Source organism: Microtus pennsylvanicus, chromosome 15, assembly GCF_037038515.1.
Source record: "Microtus pennsylvanicus isolate mMicPen1 chromosome 15, mMicPen1.hap1, whole genome shotgun sequence".
Lineage (NCBI taxonomy): Eukaryota > Metazoa > Chordata > Mammalia > Rodentia > Cricetidae > Microtus > Microtus pennsylvanicus.
This window is the reverse complement of record NC_134593.1, coordinates 2,612,783-2,636,874: the sequence shown is the minus strand read 5'-3', so window position 1 is coordinate 2,636,874 and position 24,092 is coordinate 2,612,783. Positions and strand designations below refer to the sequence as shown.

At 44.2% G+C, this 24,092-nt stretch overlaps 1 protein-coding gene across 2 annotated transcripts in view; it reads left to right on the top strand.

Moving 5' to 3' along the window:
• The window catches only part of Cfap70 (cilia and flagella associated protein 70), an 82,610-nt gene that overhangs the window by 46,016 nt on the left and 12,502 nt on the right, over positions 1-24,092 (top strand). For both annotated transcript variants that reach the window (XM_075949509.1, XM_075949510.1), the window contains exons 14-20: positions 6,945-7,005; positions 7,251-7,445; positions 8,439-8,570; positions 16,833-16,958; positions 18,943-19,076; positions 19,171-19,286; positions 19,597-19,809. In XM_075949509.1, the coding sequence (XP_075805624.1) occupies positions 6,945-7,005; positions 7,251-7,445; positions 8,439-8,570; positions 16,833-16,958; positions 18,943-19,076; positions 19,171-19,286; positions 19,597-19,809 (977 nt within the window). The remainder of the gene's footprint in view (positions 1-6,944; positions 7,006-7,250; positions 7,446-8,438; positions 8,571-16,832; positions 16,959-18,942; positions 19,077-19,170; positions 19,287-19,596; positions 19,810-24,092) is intronic.

Genomic DNA, 24,092 nt, shown 5'->3' with positions numbered 1-24,092 from the left:
AACACATGCACATGTAGTGCATGTACATTAATTCTCAGAAACTGTTTTTACCCTCTATCATCACACTTTGTTTATGCATTATTATATTATGTATATTATATATAAAATATGTTACTATTTTTTGTTTGTTTGTTTTTTCGAGAAAGGGTTTCTCTGTGTAGCCCTAGCTGTCCAGAACTTGATCTGTAGACCAACCAGACTGGCCTTGAACTCACAGAGCTCTGCAGTGTGAGTCCACGAGTCTGGGCGAGGTTCAAAGTGGGGTGAACACGCACTGATACAGGACAGGTTAGATGCCACTGCAGTGGTTCTGACCAACAGCAAGCCACCTGCTCTGCTCCCACCATATGCCTCGCTCGCCGTGAGAGTGAGAGCGAGACACCCTGCCCTCAGTTTCCCCAGGGGCAGACAAGACCACGCCCTAGAGCTCGCTGCTCCACTGTTCCAAGTCAGAGATCTGCCTGCCTCTGCCTCCTGAATGCTGTTTCTTTCTCTTTTTTTAAGATTTATATTTTATTATGTATATAGTGTTCTGCCTGCATGTGCCCCCTGCAGGCCAGAAGAGGGCACTGGATCTTATTACAGATGGTTGTGAGCTATCATGTGGGTGCTGGGAATTGAACTCAGGACCTCTGGAAGAGCAGTCAGTGCTCTTAACCGCTGAACCATCTCTCCAGTCCCAGAATATGTTACTATTTCATCAGCATTTTATCTCTGTATTTATCTTTCTTCATAGTAAGTCAGTTTTTCTCTTTTCAACTTATTATTTTATATGTACCAATATTTTGTCTGCATGCATGTATGTGCAGTGTGTGTGTGTGTGTATGTGCAGACTGTGTGTGTGTGTGTGTGTGCAGACTGTGTGTGTGTGTGTGTGCAGACTGTGTGTGTGTGTGTGCAGACTGTGTGTGTGTGTGTGTGTGCAGACTGTGTGTGTGTGTGTGTGTGCAGACTGTGTGTGTGTGTGTGTGTATGTGCAGACTGTGTGTGTGTGTGTGTGTGCAGACTGTGTGTGTGTGTGTGTATGTGCAGACTGTGTGTGTGTGTGTGTGCAGACTGTGTGTGTGTGTGTATGTGCAGACTGTGTGTGTGTGTGTGTGCAGACTGTGTGTGTGTGTGTGTGTGTGTGTGTGTGTGTGTGTGTGTGTGTGTGTGTATGTGCAGATGGAGGCCAGAAGAGGGCATCAGAATACCTGGAACTGAAGTTAAAGATGGTTGTGAGCCAATCTCAGTTCCAAATTTCTTTCTTTCTTTCTTTCTTTCTTTCTTTCTTTCTTTCTTTCTTTCTTTCTTTCTTTCTTTCTTTCTTTCTTTCTTTCTTTCTTTCTTTCTTTCTTTCTTTCTTTTTCCCCAGACAAGGTTTCTCTGTAGCTTTGGAACCTGTCTTGGAACTAGTTCTTGTAGATCACACTGGTCTCAAACTCACAGAGATCTATCTGACCTTTCAAGTGGTGGGATTAAAGGTGTGTGCCACCACCTCCTGGCTCCATTTCTATTATTTTATATTTTACCACGAGGCTCGTGGTTTGTTACCCCTTGCTTCTTGGGCGGCTACATGGAGTCTCTCAGACTCTGCTCTCTTTCCTCCTCTATTTCTGCTTAATTTCTCGCCTTGCTATAGTCTGCCCTGCTACAGGCCAAAGCAGCAAAAAAAATTAATAATAATAAAACATATTCACACCATACAGAGAGGAATCCTACATTAGGCGTGTGCTACCACCACCCAGCCTCTCTTCTTGTCTCTCCTCTCTCTCCTCCCCTCTTTTTCCCTTCCGTCCTTCTTTCTTTCCTTCCTTTCTTTCTTTTTTTCTTTAATTATTTTCTATTTCATGTGTCTATCTGTCTGTGTGGTTGTTTTGAATTGTTTTGAGATAGGACCTATAGCCCTGGAACTTGCTATGTAAACCAGGTTGGCCTTGAATTCAGAGTTGCGTCCTCCTCTGCCTTCCAAGTACTGAGGTCAAAGTCATGCACTCCTATTCTCAGCTTTTATCTTTAGGGTTTTAGTGTGTGTGTGTGTGTGTGTGTGTGTGTGTGTCGGTGTGTCTGTGTCTGTGTGAGTGTGTGTGTCTGTGTGTGTGTGAGTGTGTGTGTGTGAGTGTGTGTGTGAGTGTGCGTGTGTATGCGTGTGTGTGTGAGTGTGTGTGTCTGTGTGTGTGTGTGAGTGTGCGTGTGTGTGTGTGAGTGTGTGTGTCTGTGTGTGTGAGTGTGTGTGTGAGTGTGTGTGTGAGTGTGTGTGAGTGTGCGTGTGTGTGTGAGTGTGTGTATGTGTGTGTGTGAGTGTGTGTGTGTGTGTGTGAGTGTGTGTGTGTGTCTGTGTGTGTGAGTGTGTGTGTCTGTGTGTGTGTGTGTGTGTGTGTCTGTGTCTGTGTGAGTGTGTGTGTCTGTGTGTGTGTGAGTGTGTGTGTGTGTCTGTGTGTGTGTGAGTGTGTGTGTGTGTGAGTGTGCGTGTGTGTGTGTCTGTGTGTGTGTCTGTGTGTGTGTGAGTGTGTGTCTGTGTGAGTGTGTGTGTCTGTGTGTGTGAGTGTGTGAGTGTGCGTGTCTGTGTGTCTGTGTGAGTGTGTGTGTCTGTGTGAGTGTGTGTGTCTGTGTGTGTGAGTGTGTGTGTGAGTGTGTGTGTGTGAGTGTGTGAGTGTGCGTGTGTGTGTGAGTGTGTGTATGTGTGTGTGTGTGAGTGTGTGTGTCTGTGTGTGTCTGTGTGTGTGTGAGTGTGTGTGAGTGTGTGTGTCTGTGTGTGTCTGTGTGTGTGTGAGTGTGTGTGAGTGTGTGTGTGTGTCTGTGTGTGTGTGTCTGTGTGTGTGAGTGTGTGTGTGAGTGTGTGTGAGTGTGTGTGAGTGTGTGAGTGTGCGTGTGTGTGTGAGTGTGTGTATGTGTGTGTGTGTGAGTGTGTGTGTCTGTGTGTGTGTGAGTGTGTGTGAGTGTGTGTGTGTGTCTGTGTGTGTGGTGCACATACGTTGCAAGTGCCTGCAGAGCCCAGAAGAAAGTGTTGGCTCTCTTGGTGCTGTAGTTACAGGGGCTGTGAGATGCCTGGCCTGGTGCTGAGAACTGAACCCAGGTCCTCTGCAAGGACAGTGTGTCTTAACCACAGAGTCATCTCTCCAGTGTGTCTTAACCACAGAGTCATCTCTCCAGTGTGTCTTAACCACAGAGTCATCTCTCCAGTGTGTCTTAACCACAGAGTCATCTCTCCAGTGTGTCTTAACCACAGAGTCATCTCTCCAGTGTGTCTTAACCACAGAGTCATCTCTCCAGTGTGTCTTAACCACAGAGTCATCTCTCCAGTGTGTCTTAACCACAGAGTCATCTCTCCAGTGTGTCTTAACCACAGAGTCATCTCTCCGGTGTGTCTTAACCACAGAGTCATCTCTCCAGTGTGTCTTAACCACAGAGTCATCTCTCCAGTGTGTCTTAACCACAGAGTCATCTCTCCAGTGTGTCTTAACCACAGAGTCATCTCTCCAGTGTGTCTTAACCACAGAGTCATCTCTCCAGTGTGTCTTAACCACAGAGTCATCTCTCCAGTGTGTCTTAACCACAGAGTCATCTCTCCAGTGTGTCTTAACCACAGAGTCATCTCTCCAGTGTGTCTTAACCACAGAGTCATCTCTCCGGTGTGTCTTAACCACAGAGTCATCTCTCCAGTGTGTCTTAACTACAGAGTCGTCTCTCCAGTGTGTCTTAACCACAGAGTCATCTCTCCAGTGTGTCTTAACCACAGAGTCATCTCTCCAGTGTGTCTTAACCACAGAGTCGTCTCTCCAGTGTGTCTTGTTTTTTTTTTTTTTTTTTTTGGTTTTTCGAGACAGGGTTTCTCTGTGGTTTTGGAGCCTGTCCTGGAACTAGCTCTTGTAGACCAGGCTGGTCTCGAACTCACAGAGATCCGCCTGCCTCTGCCTCCCAAGTGCTGGGATTAAAGGCGTGTGCCACCACCGCCCGGCTCCAGTGTGTCTTAACCACAGAGTCATCTCTCCAGTGTGTCTTAACCACAGAATCATCTCTCCAGTGTGTCTTAACCACAGAGTCATCTCTCCAGTGTGTTCTTAATTACAGAGTCATCTCTCCAGTGTGTCTTAACCACAGAGGTCATCTCTCCAGCCTCAGTTTTTTGCTCTTTAAAATAAAATGAACCATCTTTTTATTTTTAATCTTGGTGGTTTTCCTCTATTGTTTTTCTCTTCCCTATTTTTTTTAAATCAATTCTTCTTTTTTTGTTTTTTTTTTGGGGTTTTTTTTTTTCAAGACAGGGTTTCTCTGTAGCTTTGGAGCCTGTCCTGGAACTAGCTCTTGTAGACCAGGCTGGCCTAAATCAATTCTTCTAATCTTTTTTTTAAACCTTCCTTCCTTAAAACTTAGGAAATTTTTGCTCTCTTTTTCTCTGTCTGGAAGGAATACAATTAAGTTAATGCCTTGTGGGCTTTCTTCTGTGTTTGCTCTGTCTTAAAACTGAGTTTCATGTGTCCTGGGTTATGTAGCCAAGGGCAGCCCCTGACTTCTAATCCTGCTGTCTGCGCTTCCTCAGTTGCAGGTGTGCACCACCAAACCTGGTTTTATGCAGTGCTAGTGATCAAACCTAGGGTTTTTTGCATACTAAGCAAACATTCTACCAACTGTGTTGCGTTCCCAGCCCCTTTCTTCTTTTTTTAATTTGCCTATTTAGAATTAGAAATTCTCCTCTGGGAACTATATTCCCCACAGCCCATCAGTTTTGGAATGTTGGGCTCTTTTTTTTAATTTGATTTTGCAGGTATGTATGTGTGTGGTTGTGCTGTGCACTCCTGGATGCACACATTGTATCAGTATACTCAGCCCTGTGTGCATGTGTGCTGGGTGCACGGGTGTGTGTGTGGATGGATGGATTTATGCTGTATATGCATGTATTCACGCATGTGTATTGTCTATTCACCCATGTGTGTGTTATGTGGGTATGCATATTTGTGCTGTATATTTCTGTGTGCACTTATACACACATTTATGTCTCTATATCCATGTGTGCATGTGTGGAGGCCAGAGGGCAGTGTTAGCTGTCTTCTTCAAACACTTTTACCTTAGTTTCTAAACATTATGGTCTCTATATTCTGCCTGTACTTTGCCCTTGCTTCTTCAGTCCAAGCAGACTGACGTCTTTTCAAGTGCTCACATGTGAGGCTCATTTGTTGTTGTTGTTTGTTTTGTTTTTGAGACAGGGTCTCATTATGTAGCTCTGGCTGTTCTGAACTCAAGACCAGGATGGCCTTGAACTCACAGAGATCCACCTGTCTGTGCTTCCTGAGTGCTGGGATTAAAGGTGTTCATCAAGCCTGAAGTTCCTGTTGTTGCCAGCTCTTTACACTGGCTGCTTCTTTGCCTGAAATACCCCTATCCTGAATATCACATGAATTTGCCTTCCCCTTGCCTTGGGTCTTTGCCCAGAGAGCATTATTTTCACGTGGCCTTTCCTGCTGCTCGTCTGCTCCAGCAGCCTGGGCCTCCTCGCATCATCCTCCATGGCCCATGCTTATACTGTGTTTATCTTAGTGGTTTTCTTTCACAACCAGAGAGTAAACTCCACAAAGGCAAGGTTCTTTGTGTTGTTTAGCTCCATCCCCAGGCCTAGAAAAGCTCCTGATGGACAATAGGAACTCACCACATATTTTCAATGAATTGATAATCCCATCTCTGGAGTGGAAACTAGGAGACTAACAGCAAAATTAAAAGGAGATCCTTTGCAGAACTGGAGAGATGCCTCAGTGGTTAGGAACACAGATACTCTTTCAGAGGACCTGAGTTTGGTTATCAGCACCTACATGGTGGCTAACAACTGCTCTTAACTACAGTTCTAGGGGATCCAGTGCCCTCTTCTGGTCTCTTTAGATACTAGACAAGCACTCATACACATAAAATAAAAACAAGTAAATCTTTTCTTTCTTTCTTTCTTTCTTTCTTCCTTCCTTCCTTCCTTCCTTCCTTCCTTCCTTCCTTCCTTCCTTCCTTCCTTCCTTCTTTCCTTCCTTCCTTCCTTCACATTATTTATTTATTTATTTATTTTTGAGGCCGGGTTTCTCTGTGTAGCTCTAACTATACTGAAACTCACTCTGTAGATCAGGCTGGCCTCGAATTCACAGAGGTCCCCCTAGTTCTGCTCCCTAAATGCTGAGATTAAAGGTGTGTACTACCACAACCTGATTCAAGCAAGTAAATCTTAAAAAAAAGTTCTCTTAGAGTTTGATGGCATTTTGTAATTTAATAAAGCAGTTCTGTAAATTATGATTAAGAACATACTTTTTAGGGCTGTAGAGATGGCTCAGCAGTTAAGAACACTGGCTGCTCTTCCAGAGCTTCTAAGTTCAATTCCCAGCAACCACATGGTGGCTCACAACCATCTGGCATAAAGGCATTCATGAAGATAGAGCACTCATATACATAAAAAACAATACATCTTTTAAAAAAACCACAAAGCTGGGTGGTGGTGGCTCATCCCTTTAATCCCAGCACTTGGGAGACAGAGGCAGGAAGATCTCTGTGAGTTCGAGGCAAGCCTAGCCTACAAGAGCTAGTTCCAGGATAGGCTCCAAAGCTACAGAAAAACCGTGTTTCAAAACAAACAAACAAATGAGTAAATAAAAAATAAAACACAAGCTTTTTATTCTAGGTGGAAAGGAAACATTTAGTTTTACAAATCTGTGTCCTTTCAGAAACACAGACAGACATAATACCCATTATTTCCCAACTCTTAGTCCAGGGGCCACTGAGCAATGCTTGAAGAAAAAGTATGAGGATAAGAACAGGGCTCCGATTAGTACGGTCTTCTATACTGAACTAGGGTTCAGATCTCTATATGAGCGAGCACAGCAATGCTCAAGTGCACTGGAGAGACAGATATCAGATCTCCTCCACATGGACTGGGGGAAATAGGAAATAACAAAGGCCTGCCGATAATAAAGGTTTTATTGTTTTTCATGATACAGGGTCAAGGAAATGATACCTCCAAGGCCACCTCTCACCCGCAGGACAGGGGGAGCTCAGAAGGTAGGTGTTAATGCTGGGGCAAAGCTGTGGGCATTTGAAGGTGGTGTTGACAGTGGCTTCCAGAGGAGAGGAGCCTCTGTGGGCTTCCCAGGCTTTTATTCAGTTCCATCTGTGATCAGTGAATCACATACAGTGTGATTCTGGCCCAGCGAATAGGACAGTTTTTACAGCTAATGTGGTGTAGGACTTCTCATCTGTGATCTGGGCATCTCTGAGGCCTGCTCACTGCATTCGTTGTCTTCCAGGCAGTGAGTGACTACCACACACAGATCAAGAGCATTTCCAGGGCCATCCTGGATGAATACCACCGAATGTTTGGGAAGCAAGTGATCAAAGTGGGAAGTGATGTAGACAGCGAAACCTTGGAGGAGCAGAAGTGCCAGCTCAATTATGAGCTCAACTGCTCCGGAAAGTACTTTGCTTTCAAAGAACAGCTCAAGGTGAAACACACATTTCCTTAGTTACATGACCAGCCTGGGAGCCCCTTCTGTACCTGTTCAGTAGTTCCAGCCTGGGAGCCCCTTCTGTACCTGTTCAGTAGTTCCAGCCTGGGAGCCCCTTCTGTACCTGTTCAGTAGTTCCAGCCTGGGAGCCCCTTCTGTACCTGTTCAGTAGTTCCAGCCTGGGAGCCCCTTCTGTACCTGTTCAGTAGTTCCAGCCTGGGAGCCCCTTCTGGGCCTGTTCAGTAGTTTCTGCTCTGGCTCTGCTCGGATGAGTCCTCTGGGGGAAAATGTTCAGTATTTATTCCAAGTGAGAGCTCGTAAGCCCTCATCTTCACTCGAGGCTAGTCTTGAGACCAGACACCACCCTCTGCCCGCTAGAAGAAATTATGTTCTTGACACTAATGGTACATATCTTTCATTTACGTCTCCTTGATGGCAGAACTAAGAACTGAGAGCTGGTGCTGCACACCTGTAATCCTAGTTCTCAGGAAGTGAATCAAAACAAACAAAAAACTAAAAGCTTTTATTTTTTAAAAAAAAATCTAAAAGTCTTTCAAAATAGTTTATTAAATAATAATGGCTATTATTCATTCTAGAGCATTTTTTAGTTTGGGAGATGGGTTATTTTTGATCAACAAGAGATAATAAATATTATCACATGGGGTTATTATTAGTATTAATATGATGAAGGTGTTCAATATATAACCCGACTTAAGGGGGAAAACAGTAACTGCCAGACTGTACCATAATGCTGTGCTGTGTATTATTATCCCCACCATCTGAGATCTGAGATCCCCAGAGGTACTCAGAACTTTGGATAAGGAGCTGAAGCAACGGCTCAGCAATTAAGAACGCTGACTTCTCTTCTAGAGGACTCACATTTGGTTCCCAGCACCCATCTGTAACTCTAGTCTCAGGGAATCTGATGCCAACTTCTGGCCTCTGTGGGCGTCATCAGAATGTTATCAGAAGGGAATGTGTGTCTTGCAGCATGCGGTGGTAAAGATTGTGAGAGAGAAATACTTGAAGACAACAGCATTTGAAAGCCAGGAGGAACTGCAGACATTTATCAGTGAGCTTTATGTGTTCTTGGTAGATCAAATGCATGTGGCCTTAAACCAGGTAGGTGTTTACAGCTCGGATCCCGCTCCCCTTGGAGAAGAGCAGGGCTTCTTTTGAAACACTGCTCTCTTCTTGGTTTATTTCGTTCCTTTAGTGTGCAGATGCTGATGAGATAGTCTGTTCTGCACAAGGTCCTGGCCATGCCTGCTCTTCAGTTCCCCAGAAAAACTGGTTCTCTAGATTTCAAAAATGTTACATGGGGCTGGAGAGATGGCTTAGCAGTTAGGAATATCAGTGCTCTTCCAGAGGACACAAATTAATTCCTGGCACCCATACGGTGGCTCACAACTCTAAGTCTAATGCCCAGGCTTCTGAACCCTCAGCTAGCCTCGGACACAGACATGCAGGCACCAAAATAAGCATGTACCTAAATAAAATAAAAGATTTTTTAATGTGGCAAATTGTTAAATAAAAGCTATGGAAATTGTGAAACAAAAAATTATTTTATTAATGTGCACAGTCTCAGTTTTCTCAGGATGATAAAAATAAGGGAAAACTGTGTCTGGGTATCTTAAAAGTTGTGTTACTGTGAAGATGACGGTAGCAATTAAAATGCACATTTAAATTTTTTAATACATTTTTATTTATTTTGTATGTGTATTGCCATGTCGTGCACATGTGGAGATTCCTCCTGCCATTGTGTGGGTCTCAGGGACCGAACTCAGGTCATTAGAATTAGGAGCAGACTCCTTTACCCATTGAGCCTCTTGAAGCTCAGGACATCCATTTTAGTGGCTGATGATCCTTTCTTCCTACTTGTCTGCTTGTGCTGGATTTGGACAGTTGGCTTCTTGCCGGCTTTTATGCCTTCCTGCGTGTAGTTAGTTGTTACTTGATGTGAACAGTGACAAAATCAAATCTTATCATGGCCAGGGAGTCTCTGGCCGGCCAGCCCACTTCACAGACTCTGTCCGCTTTTCTCTTTCTTCACTGGTTTTCTTTCCTGCAACCCAGCCTTTCCTTCACATGCTTCAGTCTTCCTGAGATAGGTAGGCAGGATAGTACAGTCGTATAGGACTGAAAGGACAATCCCGCACACACACAGACACAGGTGATCTCTAGGACTAAAAGGACAGTCCTGCACACACACAGACACAGGTGATCTCTAGGACTAAGAGGACAGTCCTGCACACACACAGGTGATCTCTAGGACTAAGAGGACAGTCCTGCACACACACAGACACAGGTGATCTCTAGGACTAAGAGGACAGTCCTGCACAGACACAGACACAGGTGATCTCTAGGACTAAGAGGACAGTCCTGCACACACACAGGTGATCTCTAGGACTAAGAGGACAGTCCTGCACACACACAGACACAGGTGATCTCTAGGACTAAGAGGACAGTCCTGCATACACACAGACACAGGTGATCTCTAGGACTAAGAGGACAGTCCTGCACACACACAGATGATCTCTAGGACTAAGAGGACAGTCCTGCACACACACAGACACAGGTGATCTCTAGGACTAAGAGGACAGTCCTGCACACACACAGATGATCTCTAGGACTAAGAGGACAGTCCTGCACACACACAGACACAGGTGATCTCTAGGACTAAGAGGACAGTCCTGCACACACACAGACACAGGTGATCTCTAGGACTAAGAGGACAGTCCTGCACACACACAGGTGATCTCTAGGACTAAGAGGACAGTCCTGCACACACACAGGTGATCTCTAGGACTAAGAGGACAGTCCTGCACACACACAGACACAGGTGATATCTAGGACTGAAAGGATAGTCCTGCACAGACACAGACACAGGTGATCTCTAGGACTGAAAGGACAGTCCCGCACACACACAGACACAGGTGATCTCTAGGACTAAGAGGACAGTCCTGCACACACACAGACACAGGTGATCTCTAGGACTAAGAGGACAGTCCTGCACACACACAGGTGATCTCTAGGACTAAGAGGACAGTCCTGCACACACACAGGTGATCTCTAGGACTGAAAGGACAGTCCTGCACACACACAGACACAGGTGATCTCTAGGACTAAGAGGACAGTCCTGCACACACACAGACACAGGTGATCTCTAGGACTAAGAGGACAGTCCTGCACACACACAGGTGATCTCTAGGACTAAGAGGACAGTCCTGCACACACACAGGTGATCTCTAGGACTAAGAGGACAGTCCTGCACACACACAGACACAGGTGATCTCTAGGACTGAAAGGATAGTCCTGCACAGACACAGACACAGGTGATCTCTAGGACTGAAAGGACAGTCCCGCACACACACAGACACAGGTGATCTCTAGGACTAAGAGGACAGTCCTGCACACACACAGACACAGGTGATCTCTAGGACTAAGAGGACAGTCCTGCACACACACAGACACAGGTGATCTCTAGGACTGAAAGGACAGTCCTGCACACACACAGACACAGGTGATCTCTAGGACTGAAAGGACAGTCCTGCACACACACAGGTGATCTCTAGGACTAAGAGGACAGTCCTGCACACACACAGACACAGGTGATCTCTAGGACTAAAAGGACAGTCCTGTACACACACAGGTGATCTCTAGGACTAAGAGGACAGTCCTGCACACACACAGGTGATCTCTAGGACTAAGAGGACAGTCCTGCACACACACAGACACAGGTGATCTCTAGGACTAAGAGGACAGTCCTGCACACACACAGGTGATCTCTAGGACTGAAAGGACAGTCCTGCACAGACACAGACACAGGTGATCTCTAGGACTGAAAGGACAGTCCTGCACACACACAGGTGATCTCTAGGACTAAGAGGACAGTCCTGCACACACACAGACACAGGTGATCTCTAGGACTAAAAGGACAGTCCTGCACACACACAGGTGATCTCTAGGACTAAGAGGACAGTCCTGCACACACACAGGTGATCTCTAGGACTAAGAGCACAGTCCTGCACACACACAGACACAGGTGATCTCTAGGACTAAGAGGACAGTCCTGCACACACACAGACACAGGTGATCTCTAGGACTAAGAGGACAGTCCTGCACACACACAGGTGATCTCTAGGACTAAGAGGACAGTCCTGCACACACACAGACACAGGTGATCTCTAGGACTAAGAGGACAGTCCTGCACACACACAGACACAGGTGATCTCTAGGACTGAAAGGACAGTCCTGCACACACACAGGTGATCTCTAGGACTAAGAGGACAGTCCTGCACAGACACAGACACAGGTGATCTCTAGGACTGAAAAGACAGTCCTGCACACACACAGGTGATCTCTAGGACTAAGAGGACAGTCCTGCACACACACAGACACAGGTGATCTCTAGGACTGAAAGGACAGTCCTGCACACACACAGACACAGGTTGATGGGGGAGTGTCATATATCAATCTGTTGATTTCATTAGCTAAGCAATAAAGAAACTGCTAGGCCCATTGGATAGGCCCACCCTTAGGTGGGTGGAGTAAACAGAACAGAACGCTGGGAGGAAGAGGAAGTGAGGTCAGACTACACAGCTCTCCTCTCCGGAGCAGACGCCTTCAGAGAGACGCCATGCTACCTGCTCCAGGGAAGACGCAAGCTATGAAGCTCCAACCCAGGATGGACTTAGGCTAGAATCTTCCCGGTAAGCGCACCTAGGGGCGCTACACAGATGAATAGAAATGGGCCAGAGCAGTGTTTAAAAGAATACAGTGTCCGTGTAATTATTTCAGGGTATAAGCTAGCCGTGGGGGCAGCTGGGGTTTTGGGGACATAGCCCCGCCGCCGCTCCCCATATTACTACAGATGACGCCCAGACGTGTGGCTAACTAAATCCACTTAAAAAACCTGAGAAGGCTTAAAAATAAGGAAGAGAGCGTTTAACACAGATTTTTGCTGTTTGTTGGTGGCGTGCTGTAGAGAGATTTCCTGATTCGGCAACAGCAGCAGAAAAAACGCTGTGTCATTTCAAAGAGTGGCTTCCTGGGGCTGTGCCGCCAGTGCAAACTCTGGCTTTATGTTTGTGTTCCCGCTTGGGATCAGAAGGAGAGTGCTCTGAGACCTTGACGATGACTCAGAGCTCCCCGCCTGCTCCTGGGGAAGAAGGCAGAATCAGGCTTAGGCAGGCGGAAGAGCATGGCGGATTCCTGCCGCCATACAGAGACGTGTTTTCAGACTGCACAGTGCTCTGCATGTCAGATTTGGATGTAACTTGGATGAAAAGAATTTCTGTGCTGCATGCTCAGTCTCAGAATTAAAGTGCTGAGTGCCGCTCCTACCTGGTAGCCCCAAGAGGCTTCCTGACTCAGCTTCAGCTGCAAAACCCTGCAGCTCATTAAGAGGTCCTGCCACGAAACACTTAAATGGTGTTGACGAAAAGCTGAACGCATGCTTTTCGGTTTTCAGCCGTAGCAGGAAAAAAAGCTGCGCTGTTTAAAAATGCCGGCTTTCTGGGCCATCCTGCCAGGGCAAACTCTGACTGTTTGAGGCAGGAGGGCCGGCTACCGAGAGAGGACTTGAGTGTCGTCTGTTGTACCTTGCTGGCTGGCAGGGACCTTGAAATGCTATAAACATGGCTGCAGCCTGTACATCAGCCATGAGGCTGGAAAGCTAAGGAATGGACTGGATCTAGCTGGCAAAGCCACGCCTTTAGTCCTACTGATATTGCTTGGTAAATTAAAGACTCATGTGGTCAGAAAAAGAGAGATATACAGTAAAGAGAGATTCAGAGACAAAGAAAATTTCTAAATGGTTTACTGTGTGTTAAAAATATATGCAAGCTAAAAGTTGAAGTTCTTAAAAAAAAAAAGGAATAGAGTTGTTGTGTGTCTTAGTACACACCTTTAATCCCAACACTTGGGAGGCAGAGGGAGATAGACCTCTGTCACTTCAAGGTGTGGTAGCACACGCCTTTAATCCCAGTGCCTAGAAGGCAGAGACGAACAGATCTCTGTGAGTTCAAGATGTAGTAGCAAACACCTTTAATCCCAATGCCTGGGAGGCAGAGACAGGCGGATCTCTGAGAGTTCAAAGACAGCCTGGTCCACAGATATACGCTCAAAAAGCAAAAAGTTAACTTAGGAATGTCACAGCTTAGATTCTTAAGCGTCTAGTGATTTAAAGGCATAAATCAAAAGTGCTCCTGGATAGTAAAAAATTGCAGATTCACAATAGGACAGATTCAGACCACTAAATGAGTCACACTTTTGGATGAATGTACGCAGGCTTGGAAGAGAGAAGAAAAAGAATATAGAGAATAAAGTTAATGGTTTAAAAAGAAAAAAGTAAAAGTAAAGTCTTTAAAGAGACAGAGTACAGATAGTTATAGATATAAATAAAAATAAGCCGCGTAAAGATGGAAAATTCACAGAGAGTCTGGATTATGTACATTGTGTTTTCTTTAAAATTTTTGACTGTGAAGGAGCTAAGTACAGAGAGACATTTCATTATATGGGCTGCCAAGTGGAACCAGAACGGATATCATGAGGGTATGACTTCAGAATTTGGGTCTAAGGATATGATGCTTTGGAGAGAGTCTTCTTTTGTTTTCACAGAGGATGAGACCCTGTTCATTTCTTCTATTCCGATTTGGTATGATGGACCACGTCCTCCTGAAGGGTTGCTGTGAACATCTTCAGAAAATTGCTTCGCTCAACTGCCAACTGAGATGACCCTGGCACACAGGTTATACCATGAAAGGCCTAATTAACGACGCCCCCATTCAGCAGGAAGCAGTTTGGAGAGAAAAAAACTGCGCCCATGTTCCCAAATATAGTTTATAAATGTTCTTTTACATTTAAAGGGGGATATGATATAGACATGAATAATTTGCATTAGTATAGATTTTGCTTTATTGATAGAGATTTACGGTCAATTTTGTTATATGTATAAATGTTTCTGATGTAACTTTTACTTGATAACTGTTTTGTTATATGTAATTTTGCTATGTTAAGGTTAAAGCCTTCCTTTTTTTGTTTAAACAGAAAAAGGGGAAGTGATGGGGGAGTGTCATATATCAATCTGTTGATTTCATTAGCTAAGCAATAAAGAAACTGCTAGGCCCATTGGATAGGCCCACCCTTAGGTGGGTGGAGTAAACAGAACAGAACGCTGGGAGGAAGAGGAAGTGAGGTCAGACTACACAGCTCTCCTCTCCGGAGCAGACGCCTTCAGAGAGACGCCATGCTACCTGCTCCAGGGAAGACGCACGCTATGAAGCTCCAACCCAGGATGGACTTAGGCTAGAATCTTCCCGGTAAGCGCACCTAGGGGCGCTACACAGATGATTAGAAATGGGCCAGAGCAGTGTTTAAAAGAATACAGTGTCCGTGTAATTATTTCAGGGTATAAGCTAGCCGTGGGGGCAGCTGGGGTTTTGGGGACATAGCCCCGCCGCCGCTCCCCATATTACTACAACAGGTGATATCTAGGACTAAAAGGACAGTCCTGCACAGACACAGGTGATCTCTAGGACTAAAAGGACAGTCCTGCACAGACACACACACAGGTGATCTCTAGGACTGAAAGGACAGTCCTGCACAGACACAGACACAGGTGATCTCTAGGACTGAAGGACAGTCCTGCACACACACAGACACAGGTGATCTCTAGGACTGAAAGGACAGTCCTGCACAGACACAGACACAGGTGATCTCTAGGACTGAAGGACAGTCCTGCACAGACACAGACACAGGTGATAGATAGGGTTTGTTTGGAAAATTCTTGACCATTGACACGAGATGGGATTTGCTACTGTCTCTGTCCCCAGGGAATTTTTTTTAGGATAGGAGACAAGCACAAAACACAAATTGGATGGAACATATCTCCACAGAGCAGGCCGGGGCCCTGTGTGATGCTGGGACCTTTCAGGGAAGGCTTTATGAAAGATTGTGGCTTGAGTTGGGCCTTCAAAGTTGCAGACATCTCCAGGTGGCTCAAGAGCATTGAAGCACCAGGCCCATTGCAAGGTTAAGAGTTCAAGAATGCAGCATACACAGAAAGTTCACAGAGTTTGGGCGCAGAGGCTGAAGTTGTCTCGAGTTGGAGAAGCAGGACTTGAAGCTGGGGATCCATTCCTGATGAGGGTTTTGGGGTATGGAGGGGAGGCCTTGAACACTACACAAAGAACATTTGCAAGGTCAGAGGAACTCAATGACTGTTAAGAGCACTGGCTGCTCTCCAAGAAGACCTGGGTTCAATTCCCAGCACCTACATGGTGGCTCACAACCGCCTGTCACTCCAGTTCCAGGGGATCTGATGTCCTCTTCTGGCCTCCATCGGTACCGGGTTATGCACATGGTGAACTGTCTTTAGCAAGACACCCATAGGCATAAGATAATTTTTTTAATTTAAAGTTTTCCTTTTTCCAGGAAACATGGAAAATTTTTCCAGGAACAATGAATTGAATAACTCATACTGGGGTATAGTTTGATTATATTAATATGGTACAGAAAAGCTCTATCAAGGAAAACAAACAAAAAAATCAGGTAAATGGAGGAAGCTATTGTTAGGAAGTCCCAGGTACACAACTATGAAAGAAGCTAGGTTTGAAATGGAAGGATTAGACGTGAAAAGGAGAAAGCATTGGGTGAGTCTTCCTTGAGATCAGAAGGACAGAGCCACAGATGGAAACAACTTAGGTGGGAAGTTGAAAGGTGAGGGTTTAGGCTGAAGATATAGCTCAGTGCTAGAGCAGCTGCCTGGCATGTGCAAGGTCCTGGGTTCAATCTCCACTACCTTAAAAAAGTTAAGGCTTGCTTGTCTAATGACTTCTCTTTTCTCCTTCCTTTCTTCCTCGTGACAGTGTTTCACATAATCTAGGTTAGCCCTGAACTTGCCATGTAGCCAAGGATGGCCTTGAACTGATCTTTCTGCCCCCTCTCAAGTGCCCGCTGTGCTTAGCCTAGCCTTTCTATTACTTCTCTGAAATAGCTCCTTACTGAAGTGATGGGACTTGGCCTAATAGCTGTGAGCATGAAATACCAGTTACTCAGTAGATGAAACAGGAGGATCGAAAGTTAAAGATTTGCATGGTCTACAGAGTGCATTCAAGACAAGTGTACTTCTCTGTTCCTACATGATTGTAGCTGTGAGCATGAAATACCAGTTACTCAGTAGATGAGACAGGAGGATTGAAAGTTAAAGATTTGCATGGTCTACAGAGTGCATTCAAGACAAGTGTACTTCTCTGTTCCTACATGATTGCACATGCGTGTGCACACACACACTACAGTCTCATTTAATGTGATGGTTGGATCTCACATCCAGTTTATTCTCATAATTGTTTCATTCTGTTTGTTTACCATCTCAATGACAAGTCCATGCCAGACGACATGCAAGGCACTGCCTCAACAATTCATACCAGCAGTGAACAGCTTCGACTCTTCGCATTTGAGGCAGAAGTCAATGAGAATTTTGAAATGGCAGCAGTATATTATGAAGAGGTAGCTAAATATCTCAGTGATGATTATTGTTATTATTTGTGAATCTATGTAAAATGATAGTTTGCTATTAACATCAAACTTGCCCAGTGAAAGGGATAGACACAGATCAGTAAACAGAGAAGGAGACCAAAAATATGACCATATGAATAAGATCATTTGGCGTTTTGGTTTGGTTTGGTCTCATTTATTCAAGGCTAACCTTAACTGAACTCACTATATATAGCCAAGGACGAACTTGAACTTTTCTTCTTCCTGCCTCTACCTCCCCAGTGTTAGGATCACAGCAGCACATACAATACTCACAGTTCATGTGTTACTGGAGATCCAACACAAGCCATGAGCACGCTAGGCAAGTACTGTACCAGAAGAACTGTACCCACAGTCCAGGTTTCGGGGCTTTGAGACAAGGTCTCTCTGTATATCTCAGGCTGACCTATGAGATCTTCCTATTTCAACCTCCTATGTCTCTGTCTGTCATCCTGAGATTACAGACAGGCTATCATACCTATCTGGCTTTTACTTGAGTGCTAGGATCTGAAATCTGGCCCTCATGTTACACGATGAACGTCATCTCCCCAGCAGCCAGGTCATTTGATTTTAAATGAAACTGTACAATAAATTCAATGTAGAAATGAGTTGTTTCAACAAATGAGAACAGTTGGCAGTCCACATGCAAAACGAATGAACCTTGATCTGACTTTAAACATTTTGCAAAAATTAATGATAAATGGATAATTAATCTAAATGTAAAACATGGATCATTCAAAAGAAACATAGAAGTAAATCTCCTTGACCAGGTCTTATAGGGTCCTTGACAGAAGACCCAAGGACAGAAGGTCAGCACCAGAAGGCAGAGCAGGAAGACTGCTATACATTGGAAGTCAGCTTGGGTTATATCACAAGTTCCAAGCTAGCCAGGGCTACAAAAGTACAGATTAGGAGAAATAGAACGTATATTTTTCTTTTTTTTTTAATTTTTTTTTATTTTTAAATATTTATTTATTTGTCATGTATACAATATTCTGCAAGCCAGAAGAGGGCACCAGACCTCATTACAGATGGTTGTGAGCCACCATGTGGTTGCCGGGAATTGAACTCAAGACCTTTGGAAGAGCAGGCAATGCTCTTAACCACTGAGCTATCTCTCCAGCCCGAACGTATATTTTTCGAACAACTTTTATCCATAATTTAAGACTCCAAATGCAGCCAGGCATTGTAGTGCTTCTTTAATCCCAGGACTTGGGAGGCAGAGGCAGGTGGATCCCTGTGAGTTCAAGGCCTGCTTCATCTACATAGTGAGTTCCAGAACAGTTAGAGCTATATAGTGAGACCCTGACTCTAAAAAACAAACAAAGACTCAATATGCGCCATTTTTATAAAAGTAGTTAGTGGTCTGTTTTAATTATTTTGGGTATACTTAAGAGTGGAATTGCTGACTATACAGTGATTCTGTGTTTAACTTTTGAAGGGTTTCCACTGGATTTGACAGGATTAGCCTTCATCTGTAGGTTGCTCTTAGCAGCACTGGCATCTTAACATCAACTCTCCCTGTGCTGACTGAACTCAGGGTGTCCTTCCATTTATTCAAGTTTTCTTTCATTTCTTTAAACCATGTTTATAGTTTTCATTTACACGAGGTATCCTTTTTTTGCATTCATAGATAATTGTATATATTTTCCATCTCAAGATCATGGCAGTATTCTTAGCTATTCAAGTAAGTCCTTAGTTCCTGAGGCACTGATTGAGTTCAGGAATAAATCTCTCGAGGATTCTGTCTTTAGGTCATGTCAACTTTTTGACCTTATACTCAAAGCTAGAACAGCACTTCTAGCTGGTCCTCTGGGTCCTGTGTAAGCAAAAGAAAGGCGATGGTTTTGACTTTCATAATGCATGGTATTTATGGGGCATTTACTGTGTAGTATACACAAAAAGTGGGGCATAGTGTCGCGATAACCCTGTTCCTCCTGATACTTTGTGTGCCTAGAGGTTGGTCCGTGAGCCCCAGAACCTGGATCACTGGCTGGATTATGGTGCCTTTTGCCTTCTCACTGAAGACATCACGAAAGCACAGGAGTGTTTCCGGAAAGCCCTTTCCCTGAATGAGAGTCATATTCACAGGTAGAAGGGAAACGGAGAACAATGAGTAGGAGCAGATAAACTACAACATGACTTAGGACCAGACTGCTAAGCGTGCTAGCGGGTCTCTTCCCAGCTTGTTGCTGTGTGGTGTCCTGGCTATCTTGTTGGAGAACTATGAGCAAGCAGAAATCTTCTTTGAGGATGCTACATGCTTGGAGCCCAGCAGTGTTGTCGCCTGGACTTTACTCGGTAGGCTGTGGCCCTGGTGCGCATGTGGGCTTTCCTCCATCACCAGATTCTTTCTCCTATTTAGTGACTGAAGATGTAGGATTTTTTTAGGGGAGGGGTGTAAGGAGTTTGAGACAAGGTTTCTTTGTGTAGCCCTGGATGTACCAGGCTGGCCACTCCATCTGCCTTCCAATTGCTGGGATTAAAGGCGCGCACAGCCAGATGTGGTTTTAAACTCTAGGAAAACAGAGCAAAGAGAAATGAAAGGTGCCCACTCTCACCCACACTGGTGGGAGCTGAGTCCTCTATCTCAGCTTCTTTATTTCCTCAGGGTTGTTCTATGAAATTCAGAATAATGACATTCGAATGGAAATGGCATTTCACGAGGCGTTCAAACAGCTTCAGGCACGAACCCTCCAAACAAAGCTGAAGAGCGCCGGCACCACGGAGAACACTGAGGAGGGAGTGAAGACGGAGCACAGTTTTGGCCCTTGGGGAGCCGTACACGATTCTGCCACAGCCATGAAATCAGAAGGCCCGACAGGTGGGAGTGGGATGTGGAGATGGGAAATGTCCATGGGAACTTACTGGCCTAGGAGTAAGGCGAAGGCAGTGTTTGTTCAAAAATACTGAAAATTTCAGTCATTTCAGCCGTATCGGGAGACACCATGCTTATTAATAACTCATCGTCAGGGAACTGGCCAGAAGCATCTGCTGATGCTGATTTTCATATCATAGAGAATTTACTCCCTTCATCAATAACCCTTAAAAATAGGTATTGAAGGGCTGGAGAGATGGCTCAGAGGTTAAGAGCATTGCCTCTCTTCCTAGAGGTCCTGAGTTCAACTCCCAGCAACCACATGGTGGCTCACAACCATCTGTAATGGGGTCTGGTGCCCTGTTCTGGCCTGCAGGCATACACACAGACAGAATACTGTATATATAATAAATAAATATTTTTAAAAAAATAGGTATTGAAGCCAGATGGTGGTGGCGCGTGCCTTTAATCCCAGCACTGGGGAGGCAGAGGCAGGCAGATCTCTTGTGAGTTCGAGACCAGCCTAGTCTGTAAGAGCTAGTTCCAGGACAGACTCCAAAGTTACAGAGAAACCCTGTCTCAAAAAAACCAAAAACAAACAAAAAAACAAAACGAAAAAAAGGGTACTGTTCTGGATACATTAAAATGTTTTTCTTTTGTCTTTTTCTCCCTACCATGTAATTCTTAAATATATCTATTATCTAATCCACTTCCCCTCCCCTGTTCTTTATTCCTGTATATTTTAAAGGGTTTTTTAGATTTATTTATTTATTTTGGGTTTTTTGAGACAGGGTTTCTCTGTGGCTTTGGAGCCTGTCCTGGAACTAGCTCTTGTAGACCAGGCTGGCCTCGATCTCACAGAGCTCTACCTGCCTCTGCCTCCTGAGTGCTGGGATTAAAGGCGTGTGCCACCACTGCCGGGCTCCATCTATGTATTTATGTATTGGGTTGGGAGACATTTGTACCCTGACACCTATGCAGCAGTCAGAGGATAGCCTTGAGGAGTCGGGTCTGTCCTTCCACCACATGACTTCCTGGTGTGGAACTCAGGTTTGATGACAGGCACCTCCATCTGCTGAGCCATATAACCAGCCCAAATTTGCTAAGTTTTAGAATTCTATGACTGAAGGCGTAAGTCATAAACAATGCCACACCAGTTTGGAATTATGATTAACAGGGTGGTATTTATTTAAAGGGGAAAAAACTTACAGATCACCGTCAGCCCTCTGCGCAACCAGGAAGGGAGTCTAGTCGCTGGCGCAGCAAGTGAAGAGAGAGAGGAGAGGGAAGTGGCCGCTTTTTTAAAGGGAGAGAGACCACGCCCCAATGGGCTGGTATCTCAGCGGCGATAGGCTGGAGGAGTGGGAGGACCTCCCGTAACACCTCCCCCTTTTGTTTAAATAAGAGAGTTCTAAACCTACTATGAAATTATATACAATAAGTACAAATATCCTATTCTAACTAGCTTAGGTCTTGTATAATAAATAACTTGGCCAAGTCATGAGAGAAAGTAACTACATTTATATAGTCTTCAACCCCATCGAAGATCTGAGAAGGGAAATAATGTTACCTGGGTAATTAGGAAGTTCAGTAAAACAACTTCCAAAACATGCAACAAATCACAGAGACAACTAGCTACCTAGGCAATCACCCAAAGTCACATTAGCAGCGTTGAAGCAACCAACTTTGGCTAAGGCCTAACATAACTGACATACCATTTTCAAAGGCAAGCAACTTTTCAAAAACTATCTTACCCTGTCTTGGCAGGATATGACAGTCCTGTTTTATCCATTGATGCATGCTCTGTATCTCTGTCAGTGGTTGAGGTATGGGCATTTCTTTGCCCCAAGGCCAGTTCTGCCAAAAAGAAAGGCTCCAGGTGGAGTGTCTTTGGTGCTCAACATTCTCTCAGGAATAGAGTGGTGTTGCCAGGAACAATTGTGTCTCACTACCACAAAACTCTGAGTTAGATTAAAGGCCATTTTCTACAGCTCTTTGAAGAAGTTGAAGATTATCTATCTATACTGAGTATAATCTCTATATATCTAAAGAACCTGATTAGTCTAATTATAAATGACAAACTTAGATGACTATAAGTCTATATAATTCTCAATATCTAACTAACTTAAAGACTAAGACAATAAACGACTGTGAAACAAATGAGGACAATGACCTCCAAATATAAACAATGTACAAATATACATTACAGTAGGTAAATATATATCAATACACAAACATTATATAAGTATCTTAATCAGAGGTAGAAATGTACACTGCAATATGGTAAATATATACAATACATATATCAATACAATATATGTCAATACATAAAAATGTTTTAAACAGAGGTAGAAACATGCATGCATACAATAGTCAATATAATTTAACTTTGTATCAATATACAAGAATCTATACCAATATATTTGTCTAAAAACAGTAACTCACAATTACAAATCTATTATCCCATCATCCCTCTTTTTTTTTTTCAAAATGATCCCTGAGCTTATAAAATTCCTCCCCTAACCCTCAATCGTATACTAATTATAATCAACCCCTAAATGATGTCCCTAAACCCAAGGGCAAACTTTACTGGGAGAGGGGACGTCGTCCTCTAGAATTACTTCCAGCTGTCATGGGGGCGACGTTCTTTCTGGGGGATCCTGTGAAAGTAAAATGATGGTTAAATTTCAAGATCAATGTCTTTTAAAATTGCCAATAGTCTCTGAGTATTTTGTGCAGGTCTGGCCAAAATGTTGTATAAGATTTTTTTTAAAGATTTGTTTTTTTGTTTTTTTTTTTTTTTTGGTTTTTTCGAGACAGGGTTTCTCTGTGGCTTTGGAGCCTGTCCTGGAATAAAGATTTGTTTGTTATATGTAGTGTCCTGTCTCCATGTATGCCTACTCACCAGAAGAGGACACCAGATCTCATTACAGGTGGCTGTGAGTCACCATGTGGGTGCTGGGAATTGAACTCAGGACCTCTGGAAGAGCAGCCAGAAGCCAATGCTCTTAACCTCTGAGCAATCTCTCCAGCCCACTCACCTGCTTTTTACTCACAGTGTTATCTCATTGTGACTGGAAAATAAACTTTCTTTAAGTTGAATTCTTCAAAATTATTGAAACCTGTTTTTATGGGCCAAATAGTCTGTCTTGATAAATATCCTTAATGAGGACAGTGCTCTGCAGATGTGGACGAAGTTGTTAGCAGCTGTGCTTCAGTTCTCTGTCAGTTTGGGCACAGTTTTAAAGATGGGGTTTCCCTTAGTAGCACAGGCTAGCCTTGACCTTGCTGTCATTCAGCCCCATCTCCCAAGACTATAGACATGGGTCACCATACCTGGCTGGAGTTTTTGTTTTGTTTTGTTTTGTTTTTCGAGACAGGGTTTCTCTGTGGTTTTGGAGCCTGTCCTGGAACTAGCTCTTGTAGACCAGGCTGGCCTTGAACTCACAGAGATCCTCCTGCCTCTGCCTCCTGAGTGCTGGGATTAAAGGCGTGTGCCACCACCGCCCAGCTTCTTGTTTTTTACTAAAATTTTAACACTTTATTTAATAAGACCCTGTTTAGTAAATAATTTCTAGTTATTTCTAGATTCCAGATAGTTTTTATTGAATTTGTATGTAGAAGCCTCGTTTCTCTCTTACTCTAATGAAATAATGATTTTTGTTGGTTCTTTAAAATATGACTACGAGCCGGGCGATGGTGGCGCACGCCTTTAATCCCAGCACTCGGGAGGCAGAGGCAGGAGGATCTCTGTGAGTTCGAGACCAGCCTGGTCTACAAAGCTAGTTCCAGGACAGGCTCCAAAGCCACAGAGAAACCCTGTCTCGAAAAACCAAAAAAAAAAAAAAAAAAAAGAAAAAAAAAGAAATAAGAAAAAAAGAAAAAAAATATGACTATGAGCTGGGCATGGTATCCTTACCTTTAATCCCAGTGGTTGAGAGGCAGGGGCAGGTAGATCTCATTCTAGAGAATGAGTTCTAGGGCGGCCAGAACCACACAGAGAAACTCTGTCTTGAAAAATCATCCAACCAACCAGATAAACATGACTGATACCCACCAGTCAACATAGTTTCGTCTTCTCCCTCTCAATGTTCGTGTCAAATACCTTTTTAAAAATGTTTTGCTTTATTTTTAATTTTATGTGTGCATATGTGTCTGAGTCAGGAGTTTGTGGAGGCTTGTGATCCCCTGGAGCAGGAAGGAGTTCTAGGCAGCTGGGAGCCCCCTGATGTGGATGCTGGGAGCCAAGCTCCCCGGCCCTTTTGGAACTTATGCTCCATGCCCTGGGC